Source organism: Mastigoproctus giganteus, chromosome 4, assembly GCF_048544385.1.
Source record: "Mastigoproctus giganteus isolate SK-2022 chromosome 4, ASM4854438v1, whole genome shotgun sequence".
Taxonomy (NCBI): domain Eukaryota; kingdom Metazoa; phylum Arthropoda; class Arachnida; order Uropygi; family Thelyphonidae; genus Mastigoproctus; species Mastigoproctus giganteus.
Genome location: NC_143578.1, coordinates 238,197,784 through 238,214,092, shown reverse-complemented (window position 1 = coordinate 238,214,092; position 16,309 = coordinate 238,197,784). Strand labels below are relative to the sequence as shown.

At 35.7% G+C, this 16,309-nt stretch overlaps 1 protein-coding gene across 1 annotated transcript in view; it reads right to left on the bottom strand.

The window, feature by feature from the left end:
• Nucleotides 1-16,309, bottom strand: part of LOC150087525 (CDK5 and ABL1 enzyme substrate 2-like) — a 138,595-nt gene that overhangs the window by 20,279 nt on the left and 102,007 nt on the right. Inside the window, exons 7-8 of the mRNA XM_090372515.1 lie at nucleotides 12,244-12,380; nucleotides 6,303-6,409 (exon numbers count right to left, since the gene is read on the bottom strand). Of these exons, the coding sequence (XP_090228641.1) occupies nucleotides 6,303-6,409; nucleotides 12,244-12,380 (244 nt within the window). The remainder of the gene's footprint in view (nucleotides 1-6,302; nucleotides 6,410-12,243; nucleotides 12,381-16,309) is intronic.

Sequence of the window (16,309 nt, the reverse complement as noted above, 5' to 3'; positions counted from 1 at the left end):
TAAACCATTCAAGGCTTTATACACCTCTATCAGATCACCTCGCTGGTGCCTAGTCTCCAGACACTGTAATTTGCAAAACTTAAGCCTTTCTTCGTAAGAGCACCCCTTTGTTCCATTCACTAATCTTGTTGCCCTTCTCTGTACTCGTTCCAGCAGCTCTACATACTTCTTGAAATGAGGCCTCCAGACCTGTATACAGTACTCTAGGTGTGGCCTGACCATTGCCTTATACAATGGAATAATCACCTCCTTATCCCTGCTGGAAAAATTCCTGTATATCATTGACAATACTCCATGAGCTACTCTTGCAGCCCGTCTGCACTGCTCAGAGAACTTCATATCTGCCTGCACAATCACCCCCAAGTCCCTTTCATTCTCTACCACTGTCAGTGTAGTACCACTGAGTTGATACATTGCTCTGGGGTTGCTATTTCCCATGTGTAGTACTTTACATTTGTCAATGTTAAAATTCATTTGCCACCTCTCAGCCCATCTGCTCAACCTTTCCAGATCCTGTTGCAGCAGCATAGTGTCAGTAGTGTCCTTGACAACCCTGCCAACCTTTGTATCATCTGGAAACTTGGACATTAAGCTTGATATACCATCATCAATATCATTTATAAATACAGAAAACAATAATGGACCCAACACTGAGCCCTGAGGGACTCCACTAATAACATTAGTCCACGATGAGCAGTGTCCATTGATTACCACTCTCTGTCTTCTCCCCCTCAACCACCCCTTTATCCATAGCAGCAATTTGCCTCCAATGTCACACTGCTCCAATTTGTGTAGCAGTCTTCCATGTGCAACAGTATCAAAAGCCTTTCTAAGATCCAAGTATATAATATCAAAGTTATTCCCTGCATCCAGTTCTTTTGTGACTGCATCATAGTATCCAATCAAGTTGGTCAGGCAAGACTTCCCCTTAACAAAACCATGCTGTGTCTGAGCTATAACTGAAGTCTTGTCTAAATGATCCTGCAGTGCTTCTTTAACCAGTGCCTCCATTAATTTTCCTGGAACAGAAGTTAAGCTCACAGGTCTATAATTACTTGTGTCAGCCTTTGATCCTCCTTTGTGAATTGGGGTCACATTTGCACATTTCCAGTCTATGGGTACCTCCCCTGAGTCCAAGGAAGCTCTCATAATTATGGCTAACGGTTTGCTTACCTCCTTTGCTGCCTCCTTTAATATAACTGGATAGATCCCATCCACCCCGGGTGCCTTTCTTGTGTTTATCTTCAACAGTTTCTCCTCCACTTTACTCCCAGTTATTTCAAGATTCTGTAGCTTACTGCTAGAGTTGAATACACCTCTGGCATTCCCCTTGCTGAATAACTCCTCATGTGTGAATGTCGATGCAAAATATTCATTTAGTTTGTTAGCTACCTGAGCAGGATCATCAACAGCTGACCCATCAATATCAAGTGGACCAATCTGATTCATCCCCTTCCTTCTAGAGTTTACATAAGTAAAGAACTCTTTGCTGTTTTTCTTTGCATCCCTTGCCAAGGATTTCTCGTAATCTGCCTTCGCCTGCCTAACCTCCTTTGTAACCTGGTTGCATATCAACTTGTATCTATCATAGGCTTCTGTGTCATGTGTTAATTTGTAAGTATCCCATGCATTTTTCTTCTCTGCCATATGCCTCATTAGTTCATCTGACATCCATTTTGGCCTAAACCTTGAACAATATTTCTTAGTTGGTATGTAAAGCCTAGTAGCTTCCAAGATAAGTTCTTTGAATGCTTCCCATTTTGAATTTGCTGTTGGTAACATCATCAGTTGGTCCCACTGTATAGAATTTAAATACTGTCTCAGTCCATCGTAGTCGCCTTTACGGAAGCAATAACCCTTCCCTTTACCCCTAATAGTAGTTACCTCTTTCAGTAAATCCCACTTCAGCACACTGTGATCACCGCCACCTAGTGGTTCATTTATCTGCAGATTCTTAATGCATGAAGAATCACTGCTGATAATCAAATCAAGAGTATTACTCCCTCTAGTTGCCTCCCGAACATGCTGATGTAGAAAACAATCATCCAATAAATCCACAAAAGCCCTGCTAGTGTGTGAGTAACCAGCCCCCAAATTCCAGTCAATATCTGGGAAATTAAAATCTCCCATTATAAGACTCTCTGATTTACTGGCCCACTCTATTTCCCTGTACAGTTCCTTATTATACTCATCAGAGTCATTAGGCCTATAGCACACTCCTACTCTCAATTTTGATCTCCCAATGCTTATGTCACACCAAACTGACTCAACACTGCACTGTCCAGCGATGTCGACTGGCTTCACTTCCTTGGTTTTTATGTGTTTCTTAACTAATAGCATAACCCCTCCCCCCTTCCTATCCTGTCTATCCTTTCTGTAGACGTTGTACTCCCCAAATTGCAGTTCTGCATCCCTTATATCTGTGTGACACCATGTCTCTGATATCCCAACAATATCTGCCTTTGATGTTTTGAGCAATACCTCAAATTCATCAAATTTATTTACTAAACTCCTAGCATTGGTGTACACGCAAGTATACCTGCACCTGTTTCTATTCTTAGCTACCCTAACACAACCCATGTGTTTACTTGTACCGCAATGGCTCCCAGCAGTCTCTGAAATACCATGCATCTTGTTTTTCAGGCTTCTGCTCATTCTAATAGAAGCAGTGCAAGAATCTCTTTCACCTCTGCCAGTGGCTACTGTCAATCTATTGGTCTTTGTCTCCCCCCAAGCTAGCAGTTTTCCGACCCACCTAACACTGCCTTGATAGCATCAGCAAATATTCTTGCACCCTTTCTATTTAAGTGTATCCCATCCCTGTAGAAGCAATCTCTCCTGTTAACAAGTACAGTCCACTGTGTGTGGACTGTACTAACTCTATAGACTATACTCTATATACTCTATAGACTAAACTCTATATCACTCGTGGTTTCCTAATCCAACACTTCAACAGATATATGAAGTAAAAAAAAAACATATATAAATACCCTAGTAAACATTTGTCTCAAATACTACCATTAATAAAAAAAAAATCAGCCTTCAAATTCTTCCAGATAATTGACGTTCTACTGTATTATCAAAATCTTTCTAGTATATTTTTCTCCCATATGTGTTACAATTAATCCTCATAGGTGTTTCAAATGATATTCACACATGGGGTTAGTTGTATAGTTTTATAAATGAATTTTTGTGAAGATATTTATAAAATAAAGGTAAATATTACAGTTCTTTTGAATACATCTTTACAATAACAAAAGAACAACTGTCCTTATAATAAATTTTGTTATCATTTCATTACAAACAGCTTCATTACAAGTAAATGAAAAAGTGTTAAAACTCATTCTCTGCCCCGTCCCACATGCACAAAACAATATGCAGTTTTAATATCCGATACTGTAATACAAATCCCCATTTGAAGTCTTACTGAAGCGATGATAAAACATAAACACAAAATAATGTATATAAAATATGCCATCTGTTTCCCCAGTGTGCACACCACTTTAAGGAATAAAAAAAAAAAAAAAAAAAAAAAAAAAAAAAAAACAGAATCAATGGAAAGACAAAAATAAGCAGACTAATCCAATAAAACACACTAAAATTATACAAAAGTTTATTTGGAGCAAAAAGGTAAAAGTTAAACTGCACTATTATCAATCCACTGCAAGATGGAAGCCTCCTCAACAATTTGTTTGTTTGTTTGTTATTTGGTTTTTAGGAGCATTAGCAACTAAGGCCATATTGCTCCGGGATATGCAGTGGTCATTCCCTGATTTTTCCGCATCCTCCTCAACAATTTATGTTGAGGGAAATGAACCATAATCTGCCATGCTGGTTCAGTGTGGGTTTGGCAGATAGACCATATTTAGCAGCCAGGAGCTTAAACTCCGGTCTACTCAAAGAGCAGGTGCTATTACATTCCTGCCACTCAGCTACAGAGGCCTGTTATGTGGAGTACAATCAGATAAAATTTAAAGTATTGTCTTGCATATGTATTTTTTTTTTTAAAGAATGCTGAACTTATAATTACAGCATTAACTCCAAACATTTATAAGCAAATATTCTCAAATATCTTTCAGTAAAGTCAAATTTTCGATAAAGAAAAAATATTTTATTGCAAAAAAAAGTAAAACTGTATTCAAAGATATTTGAGAATGCCTACTATAAATAGTAATAACATTTGTAAAGTAGGCAATTTACTTTACCTAGAGGTAAGCTCGATTCTGTGATCAACTTGTTTCAGATACTTCTGACCCAAGTGGATTAATGAACACTGTGTAGGTTGGTTATAAAGGCCAAAAATAAAGTTCCCATTAATGTTCAGTGGTTAGTTTATTTAATCAGTAAATTCCCTTCCAATAACATGTATTTTTATTTATCTCTCCCATTTATATCAACTGTTCAACTATTTATTTATCTCTTCCATTTATAACACTGTTATATTCAACTTTTCTCTCAGAAGAAATCAAGAAATGGAAAAAAAATGTCTATATCTGGATTTGATCACATATACCAGAAGCAATTAAAACAAATATCACATATACCAGAAGCAATTAAAACTCTTTTATCCATTAGACTACTGGTTCAACTGTTAATAATGTGTTTATAATATCCTGATTTATGTTAGCTAGTCATTTGCACAAATACTTCAATATAACACTTTACAGTAAAATCCCATTACAATGATTACCATTTTAGTATTAGGAATTGCAAATGATGAAAGGAGCTTATACTACATCACCAAAAAAAAAAAAATATTTAAAAAAAAAAGATATTTTTCTAAAGCACATCTCTGGAGGTCACAACCATAAAACAATAAAAACAATATGTACTTTCCAGTTTATTGGGCTTTTCTGTTAGTGCAATCAATTATAAACGTGTTGTAAACTCGATGTTATTGCCTTTGCAAAAATAGCCGGAATTGTGTGGTTTTTTTATGTTATTATGGTGAAATGTGTTTCCCCTTTACTGAAATCTTCAATAGTATAAAAAGAATATAAATAAATTTTCAGAATCTTCTCTTCATTCTTTTTTTTTTAAGTTTGTAAACTTGTTACTCCATGCAAATCGTGTTAGTTGCAATTTGTGCGTTCCGTTAAAAAATGCTTATGCATGCTATTGAAATTTGTAAAGAAAAGAGGATATCTTGGAAACAAATGTCCCTTGAAGCATTTCCGAAGAAGACAACTGCTTGTGCAACAAACCAAGTGCCAAGCCAATAATGAGTGATCAATGAGTGTGCAATTAGTCAATGATGATGATGATGATGAAAAATAAACATTCTTTAACATTTGTAAGTCATAAATAATTTCTTTATTATTATAATTTGCTTGATTTTACAGGCTACATTTTCATTTATTTGGATAAATCAATCATTGTTTAAACATAAACTAATTAGTTAACTAATTTCATTGTTGAGAACGTAACCCCTATTTTTAACATTATGTCTATGGGAAATAAATTCCCGCTTCACAAGTTTTCACTTTACGAGCTAGGAACGAATTAACTCTTAAAGTCAGGAACTACCTGTATATGATTTATCTTCATAGATGCAGAACTTAGGCCCATATTGTGAACAAACATATATTCAAGAACATTTCTGATATAATGTACAACGGATTATGGTATTGTCACATTGGTTATGAAAACAGTTTATTTATTCAATAAACTCTTTTTTTCATAACCAACGTGACAATAGTGAACATAAACTCAGAATGCCACACACTGATATACAATTACATTATGTTATAGTGGCACTGCTGAGTTGACATAACTCAGCAGTAAGATTTGTATGGGATCTCTTACACATCCCTTTACAACATCTTCTTAGCACCATCTCTTTGAACCATAATGTGGTGCAAAGGGATGTCGGTAAGATTTTGCTGAAGGTCATGCACTACACTCAACTGCAACAGAACAGATTTGCAGGTCTAATTTGCTGTTCATTAACATCACAATGGAAGTGCCATTACAACCATGCAACAAAATGTTGCAGAGGTGTTGAATGCACTGTGTTACTGGTTCAACACAGTTTTCTGGTTCAACACTGTTACAAATTGTTGTAAATCTTATCCACAATGGATAGTTAAAATATTAATGACAGTATTATTAATTAAGACAGTCTAATTTGAAAAGGTATACTTCAGTGCATAACTACAGAGGCATACACATATTTATTATTATTTTTTTTTCACTTCTGCATTCATTTGTTATCACCCTGTTCCCAAAACTACACCAACCTTTCTCACTGAAAAAATTTTTAAAAAATGAGGTAAGGGAAACAGAAGCAGCATATTTCTCACCTTCTTAGTTTGCTTAATGTTAGCTGTATTTGTGGAAATCTCTCTTTAAATTTTTCATTTAGTTCCTTCTTTAGATCTGATGGCTTCACGTAATCAATAATTGAGGTCTAAAAAAATATATACATAATATCATTAATAATATCTAGAAAGAACTTTATTGTATATTTGAAACATTAAACAATCTACAAATGCTATAAGCTCAAACAGCTTCAATGTAAGTTGGGAAGTTTGTAATCAAATAAAGTTTTTCGAGAGCCTCTATCAATTAAATATGAAAAGGGTTTATCATCAGACAGTATTATTAATTAAGACAGTCTAATTTGAAAAGGTATATTTCAGTGCATAACTATACATAGGCACACATATATTTATTTATTTTTTCACTTTTACATTCATTTGTTATCATTCTGTTCCCAAAACTACACCAACCTTTTACCTACCCAACCTATTTTCCTTCCTTTCCTTCTTCCTGCATTGCATTCAAATCACCCATAATGACCAAAAATCTGTCTGCCTGATCTCTCTCAATGAGATTTTCTAGTTGCTTATAAATCTCCTCTTCCTCATATTCCATTGTTTCACAGATGCTTGTACTTTGTACTAATGTCATTCCTTTTTGTTCCACCTTCATTCTGACAACTATCAAACGTATCACTAATAAATTCCGCCTTTTGGTAAGCAGAAATCTTCCATACTTCCAGATATCTGCTTACTAATTAACTCGTAAAGGAACGAGTTAATTCAGAAAGCAGATTACCTCCAGAATATAAAATCCCTACTCATTACCATCAGAATATAAAATCCCTACCCAGCACTTCTGAAGTCCTCTTTCTTCTTCCATCTTGTCTCATATAATCCCACAATATCTATTTTACCTAGCTCCATTTCCCATATCAAATTCTTCAATTTGCCCATTCCACTGTCCTAACATTTCAGCCTTTCTCTTTCTCTTCTCACTATCAGACCTATATATCCTGCTTCTACCTTGGGACTTTTTCCAATTAATGAACTTGTAGACTCCATTTACACCTATGGCAGGATTGACACCTTGACTCATTGCCAAGGTCCCACTGCTAGATCTCACCTCTTGAGTTGTGATCTGGCAGTGGGAATTCTTCTTTGCTTCAATTCCATATTGAAGTGAAGAAGAACATTATGTGGAAGATTAGGAACTAATTTAAGATAAAACTGATGCAATGTGTGGTATGGAGCATGAAGCAGAGACATAAGACTGGTGCTGTTGCAGTCATGTTTGATGAGTTTGAAAATAAACAAAAGTGGAATGTTGTAGTTCAAACTTCTTCCAACAGATAGTAGCACAGAGATTGTCAAGTAGGCTGACAGGATACAAGAAAACCAGTTTTGTTAGTAGAATTAATATTCTGTGTCATGACTTTGCAATGCAGCAACAAACAAATATCAAATTTTTCTTTAAAGTGGAAAAATCTGCAACAGAAACATAAGAAATGTTAAAAACTGTTGATGGTGATGAAACATTAAGTTGTACCAGTGTGTTTAATGGTATAAGTGGTTTAAAGATGGATGTGAGGATGTTCTCAATGGCCCAAGAAGTGGGTGTCCATCAACCTCTTGAAATGAGGACAGAGTTGAAAAAGTTCAAGAAATTGTGGCAAGAGATTGTTGTTTGATCATCAGAATGATGGCTGATGAGTTGGATGTGAAAAAGGAAAGAATTTGTCAAATTCTGCATGAAGCTTTAAGGAAAAAGAAAAAAAAAAAAGATCTGTACAAAATTTGTGCTGCACAGAGGGCTCATGGATGAGCAGAAGTAATGAAGAGTACCATCATGCAAAGACTTCATTCAGATTTGTCAAGACAATCCCAAATTCCTCGGCCGTATTGTCACTGGAGATGAGTGTTGGGTGTTTCAGTACAACCCAGAGATGAAGCATCAGAGCATGTAGCGAACTTCAAAATCATAATGAAGGCCCAAAAAGTTTCATTTACAGAAGTCCAAAGTCAAGACAATGCTGATCATATTCACTAACAATAAGGATATGATTCACAAGGAATTTGTACCTGAAGAGAAAAGAGAATCAATGCTGCATTCAAATGCAGCATTGATTCTCTTATGCACAGATGCTTCAAAGATCACTGAAGAGCACATCCCAGGCGAGGCTGCAATTTCGAGAGAAAGGCAGTTGGTTCTTGTTACATGACAGTTCCCCATTCCTCAGTTGTTGTGAAGACAATTCTGACAAAATATGGCAAACACCCTACTCTCCTGATCTAGCACCAGCAGACTTCTCCTTTCCCATTGTGAAAACTGCCCTCAAAGAAAACATATTTCAGGATATTGAAGACAAAGAAGCACATAACTGCTAAATTGAACATTATCTCTTTGGATGCCTTCGCCACCACTTTTCAGGAAGATTTTGAATGGTGTAATAATTGCAATCAATCAGGTTGTAATTACTTGGAATAAAAATAAAACAATTTTTGAGCTCCTTCACTTTGTGTTCCTTTTATTGCAACTGTCTGGGAACTTTATTGCCACATCTTTCTTATATATATAAAGAATGAAAGAGATTAGAAGGTTGGAATGTTTTGAGATGTAGGTAGAGAGAGAGATGGAAAAGTGAAGATGGGTCAATAAAATGAGAAATTAGGAGGTTTTGAGAAGAGTGGGTGAGGAGAGATGTTTCACTAAAACAATCAGAAGGCAGAAAGAAAAACTGAACATGTGTTTACTGGACATGTGTTGTGAAGTGAGACTATGATAACAAATGTGATGGGGGAAAGGATGAGAGGAAGAAGAGCAAAGGGAGATTGAGAATAAATGATAGAAGTTGGTCCTGCCCAAGTAGAACTGATGATCATTCATTTGTTCCATTTTAGAGTATATTACCTTTTATATTAAAATTTATTAATGGCTTGCAGCATTAGGAAGCACTACTCAAAACAAAAACTTTCCCCATGCCTTATTAGCAAATCTTATTTGGCTGTAATTAGGGCATGATGAGACCTGTTCGCTAGGCCAAACAGGTCTATTTGAATGACTGAGTCACAGAATCTAGCTACTGAAACAAAGTGATATACACAGATAGTGCTGAAAAGATAAATTCTTTTTATTTATAATTAGCATTAATTAATGAATAAAAAATCTTTTTATAATTAGCATTAATTAATGAATATAATTAAATAAACAACTTTCTGTTTTACAACTGATGTGAATACATTGAGTGTTATGTTTTTTTCATAATTTAGGCATGCTGAGTACAACTTTGAAATTAGTTCTGCTATAGAGTCATATTTAGTATGAGGTATGTATGTTATACAAATACTTAAAAATTCATACAAATTATAATGTTTTTGTTTGGTTTTGAATTTTTATGAAAACCAGTAAGCTCTCTCCATTCTGTTATACTTTCAAATATTACAATGGTCAAAAGTGGATTAAGCACAAGATAATTTTAGGTGCCACAAAATTTTCCGATGAATGTGAAGAATATTTTGGAATGCCCATGAATGATCTGTGGAAAATCACAGGCACTTCACTTTTTTGTGTGACAACTGCCAACATAAGCATAGTCGAGAAATCTATGCTTTTTTTTGCGATTCTTCAGATTTGGACAACATGTACTAACAACCAAGATGACATTGCTTTGTATGGGGGAACAGTCATCATGGTACTATCTGCTAATTTTGCAGTAAATATTGGCCATTTCAAATTATATGAAGACTAACAATCAAAGAAATGCTATATAACTGAATAAACCATCCCTCTCCGCACCTGTATCACATAAAGACATGGAAGATTCATCTGTTGAACAAGATTATAATTATAATCTTGTTCAACAGATGAATTCTGTTGACAACAGATGACTTCAAAAAAATGCAATCAAGCAAATCTCCATATTTTCCTAATCAGTGAGAATTGGATAACCTGGTTGGAGAATTATATCAAACCAAATCGAGTGCAAAGCTCCTGAATTCTAGCTAAAAGATAACTACAGTAAAAAGCATTTCATCATTTTACATCTTCCTGTATATAATTGTTGATTCTTTGCACTGAGTCTCTGCTTAGATATGAATGGTCTAGCACTGATCATAATCCAACTACATAGCATTTATTCACAGATTCCTAATAGTTTCGGTAACAGTGTACGAATAAAATAATTGGAAATTGGCCACATAAGTATATTTTAATCACTGACAAATAGTACAATCACCTGACTATATGGTTATGTGATAGATTCATAATTTAGTTAGTGAACTCTCAAAATCTACCAAAAAGCAACCTGATAGCATCTGTTCCAAAGATTTTATAACCTTCAACTAATTGCCCCAGTTGGATCAGAAAATTAAAATAATAAAGATGTACAAAAATGGCCAAACATTAATTAACAAGTATCGTGTGGAATTCAGGTTTGTCAGAAGCAACAGTGAATACAATAAAGGAGAAAGACATAATACGAGAAGCGGTGAAGCAATCAGCACCAATGAAGTTAACTATAATAACCAAGGCTACAAAATACATATCAGTTTTTACAGCATAATAATATGCATTTTTTCTTCCTTTTATGTTTTCTTTTCTTTATGTGCCACTCCAGCTACTTCACTGCTGTCCCCAGATAAAGTTTTTAATTGAACTAATTAAAAATATATAACTATTTTTCTTCATTCTTCTGAGGATATTGTGGTTTTTGTAATTTTGGCATATCAAGGATATAGTAACAATATTTTATTAGTCATTCCCGAGTTATGTAAAACTCGACTTACTTAAGAAGTCTTGGAACATATCTCTTACGTATGTTGGGCACTTACTGTATTTTTATATTAACCGGGAAATAGATTATCTGGGAATTTTTTTTTATCATCTATCCCGGAAAATCAAGAGTCGAGTATTAGTAAACTAAAAATCTATAGGAAATAAAATAAATATTTCTTACATATTTTAAATAATTTTTGTAATTAAACTTTCTTAATATAAAACTGCCTGTAAATAACATCTTTCTGCCACACTCCACTCATATGAATTTTGATCCCTTCCCACCATCCCAAACACTGTCAATATATATATATATGAATATATTGTAACAATTAAGACAAGACAGGTTTACATGGCTGCTACTAGAAAAATTACTAAACTATAAGGTATATTCAACAGAAATGCATTTGAAGAGAATGTTTCAGAATACTGTGTTATCCAACACCATATATCTATCAGCAGAACAGGCTATATCAGATATCAGTCAGCGTGTTTGAGAGCAGGTGATTGGCTGCATGATGCATTCTACATCCATTCAAACACCAGCATGTTCTTTTGAATGCAATAAGCTAGTGGAGGTTCAACACAGGCAGTATAATGCAATTCATGTGTTTCCAAAAACAATCACTTATTCACAATTCAACAAATCCGATGAAGACCATTAAATGATGTTTATATGATGCAGGGATGGAAATGGCGAAGGGTGCAGGTGGGCACTACTCCCCTAGCTCTAGAGCTATTGTGACTGCTTTTGCTGTTACTAGGAGTCTAGTTCATCTTCCTAGAACTATGTAAATAAAGTATTCACCTAGTTCTGAAAAGAACATCCAATATCCTTCACCTTTGCAATTTATTTTTCTAGATGCCCTCTAGGAAAGGCACTGAAGAAATTCTGCTTCCAGAAGGATGCTGAAGTGCAACAGGATGTTTGTGATTGATTCCATTAATGGCTGAAGAAATTTGACAAGAATATCCTGCTCTCAGTGAAAAAACGTAATGAATGTCTTTAATGTCATGGCTGACTTTGCCTAAACTGATGCAGCAGATCACACACAGGTGCCCTCAAACAGATTTCTATTGAATGATCCTCACAGAAAAGAAATTCAAATACACCCACACATACACTACGAACACAGATCACAGATACAAGTGACACAAGGACGCACTGCAATCCGTGTAACGCAACTTCCACACATAAAATTCACTCACAATATAAGAAGGGAATGTAAGAAGAGTACTGTGTTTCCCTACAATAAGTTCAGGATCATCAAGTAAATCAGGATGATACTCCACATGGTCAATATGGCAATGATGTTCACAAGTGGTCACATTATCCCAGTCAAAACCTGCAAATATACAGAAATAAATCAGCTAAAATTATTATAATAATTTAAATTAACATGCAAATTCAAATTTTTTTTTCTTTTAAATCTGCAGGCTTCAGCAGCAGCCATTAGAATTTAAATATTTGAACTATTTCAATTCTATTTCTAGCAGAACATGGAAAATACTGTGTCACAACCTTATTTTCAGAAATATGTTTTGGTACCATTCAAGAGTAAAGCTTATAAATCTGAAATATTTTTTGCAAAACATTTACTGTGCGTTACTTCATGTAACTCACTCACTCACTCTATTATGTATACCATCTAAATTGAGCACCTCTGAAAGTGGCACATTATTTTCTTGGAATTATATGTGAAGAGGATCCAAAATATTCTGTACCCCTTTTGTGTTACTTTGTGTAAACAAACATAGTTCTTCTCATTGGACAAAATATTTTTGTTCTGGAAAATCAGATATTGTTTGTTTTAAGTCTAAATTATTATGTAAAATGGCAACGCTGGTCAGAGCATGTGGAAAACAGGAAGAAATAAGAAAGTAAATACACTAATTCATGTTAGGATATAAATTATAGGTAACAACAGGTATATACAAAGTTTGTATCAAATACAGGGTGTCCGTAACTGATGTTTCCGATTTTGATATTTTTTTTATTCAGAATTACTTCAAGCCGCACTCATGAAACTCATACTAGCTGAAAGATCAATTCAAAAGTTTTAGGAAGGTACATAAAGTTATTGGTAAAGTTCAATTTGGGCACCATGAGAAACTTGAATGATATTACAGTGATATTCAATCTCCTGCCACACGCTGCACTCCATTTTGCAATCATTTTACCAAAGGCCTCTGTGATCCGTCCTTTCAGCTACTGCAATGTCATTGGTAGTGGAGGGATGTACACATCCCTCCACTACCAATGACATTGCAGGAGCTGAAAAAAGAAATTGCTTTAAAATTTGATGTACACATCAAATTTTAAAGCAATTTCTTTTTTTTTAATGCCACAATATACACTACTAAGCACTTCCACCTTTTCACACTACACTCAAGGATTTCCTCTTAGACACTGTAAGGTTACTTGCACAGCAGTTAAAACAAAGCTGAAATTGGGGACCACTTGTAGCAAACATGTAAACAGAGATAGGAGAAATTTAGTGAAAGTGTGGATGACTCATTTCTTTGAAACAACAGATGAATTTCTGAGATAAAGGAAAATCACACTCTCCTAATTTTCTAACAGGAAGCTTAAGGTAGAAAATGGGTTGACCATCAGGACTTCTTGGCATAGTAGTGTATAAGTTGTATAGGTTTTACTTCTTTTTAGCCATTGCTGACCCACTTCTGGGCAAAGGCCTCTCCCAAACTTCCATCTTTTTCTATTCTGTGCAATGGTTGGCCAGTTTCCTCCTGCAGGGTTTTACTGGCACCAATAAATTGTAAAATGTTTTAGCTCTTAATTCGTGGAATTAAAGCCTTTAGCTATTAATTTGTGCTTTCTACATCAGTTTTTTGCCTAAAGGCCAGAGGTGCAAACAATGCCTACCCAGGTCTCTCAAAATCAGTTCGTTATATGGAAATTTTCTTTGTTATATGGAAACTATTTTCAATGTAATGACCAAGGGAAAATCAAAAAGGTTCACTGCATAGAAAATTTTGCTATATGGAAGTTCATTACAGAGAGGTCTGACTGTATATAGGTCAGATGAATTAATGAGGCTCGTGGCAGAGAAGTAAAATGCAAGGGATGCATACAAATTATCAGGTGACACAGAAACCTATGGCAGATATAAGCTTGTCTATAATCAAGTCACAAAGGAAGTTAGGCAAGCGAAGGCTCATTACGAGAAATCCTTGGCAAAAGATGCAAAGACTTCTTTACTTAAGTAAACTCTAGAAGGAAGGGGATGAATCAGATTGGTCCACTTGATATTGGTGGTTTGACTGTTAATGATCCTGCTCAGATAGCTGACAAACTGAATAAGTATTTTGCATCTACATTCACACATGAGGAATTCTGCAAGGAAGAGAAGGACAGAAGTTTACTAAACTCTAACATGGAGCTAAATGATTTTGTAATAATGGAGAGAAAAGTGGAGGAGAAACTGTTAAAGTTAAACGTAAAAAAGGCACCTGGGGTGGATGAAATCTATCCAGTTATATTGAAGTAAGCAAACCCTTAGCCGTAATTAAGAGAGCATCCTTGGATTTGGGGGGGGGGGGGGGGTCCTCATTGACTGGAGATGTGCAAATGTATCCCCAATTCACAAACGGGGTTCAAAGAGTGACACAATAATTATAGACCTGTTAGTTTAACTTCTGTTCCAGGAAAAATAATGGAGTCACTGGTTAAAGAAGTGTTGCCAGATCACCTAGACAAGACTGCAGCAATAGTTCAGACACAGCATGGGTTTGTTAAGGGGAAGTCTTGTCTGAACAATTTCATTGGATACTATGATGTGGTCACAAAGGAACTGAATGCAAAAATATAATTTTGGATTTCAGGAAAGCTTTTGATACTGTTGCACATGGAAGACTGCTGTACAAATTGGAGCAGTATGGCATTAAGGGCAAGTTGCTGCAATGGATAAAGGCATGATTGAATGGGAGATGGCAGAGAGTGGTAATAAATGAACACTGCTCTATGTGGACTAATGTTATTAGTGGAGTCCCCCAGGGTTCAGTGCAGGGCCCATTGTTGTTTTGTGTATTTATCAATGATATCGGTGAAGGTATACCAGGTGTAATGTCCAAGTTTCCAGATGATACAAAAGTTGGCAGGGTTGTTAATGACAGTAAAGACAGTATGCTACTGCAACAGGATCTAGAAAAGTTAAGCATATGAGCTGAGAAGAGGCAACTGAAGTTTAACGTTCACAAATGCAAAGTAATGCATATGGGTAGCAGTAATTCAAGAGAAAAGTACCAACTATGTGGTACTACACTCAGGGAGGTGAAGAATGAAAAGACCTGGGGAGTAACTGTGCAGTCAGATATGAAATTCTCTGAGCAGTGGAGATAGGCTGCCAGATGTATAAGAATTTTGCTAGCAGAGACAAGGAGGTGATTATCCTTTTGTATAAGGCAATTATCAGGTCACACCTTGAGTACTGCATACAGGTCTGGAGGCCTCATTTTAAGAAGGATGTAGAGTTGCTAGAACGAGTACAGAGAAGGGCAACAAGATTGGTGAGAGGAACAAAGGAGTGCTCTTACAGAGAGAGAGGCTTAAGTTCTGCAAGTAGCAGTATCTGGAGACTAGGCATCTGCGAGGTAATCTGATTGAGGTGTATAAGGCCTTGAATAATTTGAGCAGGCTCAATGCTGATGGGATACTTCCACTTGCTCATATTAAAAACTTGAGGGGGCATAGATTCAAACTGAAGAAAGACAGTTGTAACATAGATGTGCAGAAGTTTGCCTTTAGCCAGAAGGTAGTTGATTGCTGTTGTTGTTATTTGGTTTTTAGGAGCATTAGCAACTAAGGCCATATTGCTCAGGGATATGCGGTGGTCATTCCCTGACCTTTCTGCATCCTCCGTATTTGGTGGCGACGGGCTCAAACCCCGGTCTAATCAAGAAGCGTGTGCAATGCACTGCTGCTCCTTCCCACCTGGCTATGGAGGCGCCTGTAGTTGATTGCTGGAACAGACTTCCATCTGTTGTTGCGGAAGTTGATAGCTTAAATAAATTTAAGGTTGAACTAGACAAACATTTGGAGTGACCGGATGGGTGCAATGGGAAACTTTTTTTTTTTTTTTTTTTTATGCTAATATGTGTGGTAGAAGTAATAAAACTTTGAAAAGCAGGTAGATGGAGGTATAAATTACACAAAATGCCAAAACTAAAAGAAGAAGGATAGAAGAAAAAGGAAGTATTGAAGGTGGAAGATAGATAGAAAGAATGAAAATATTCTATATGATATGAATTAAAT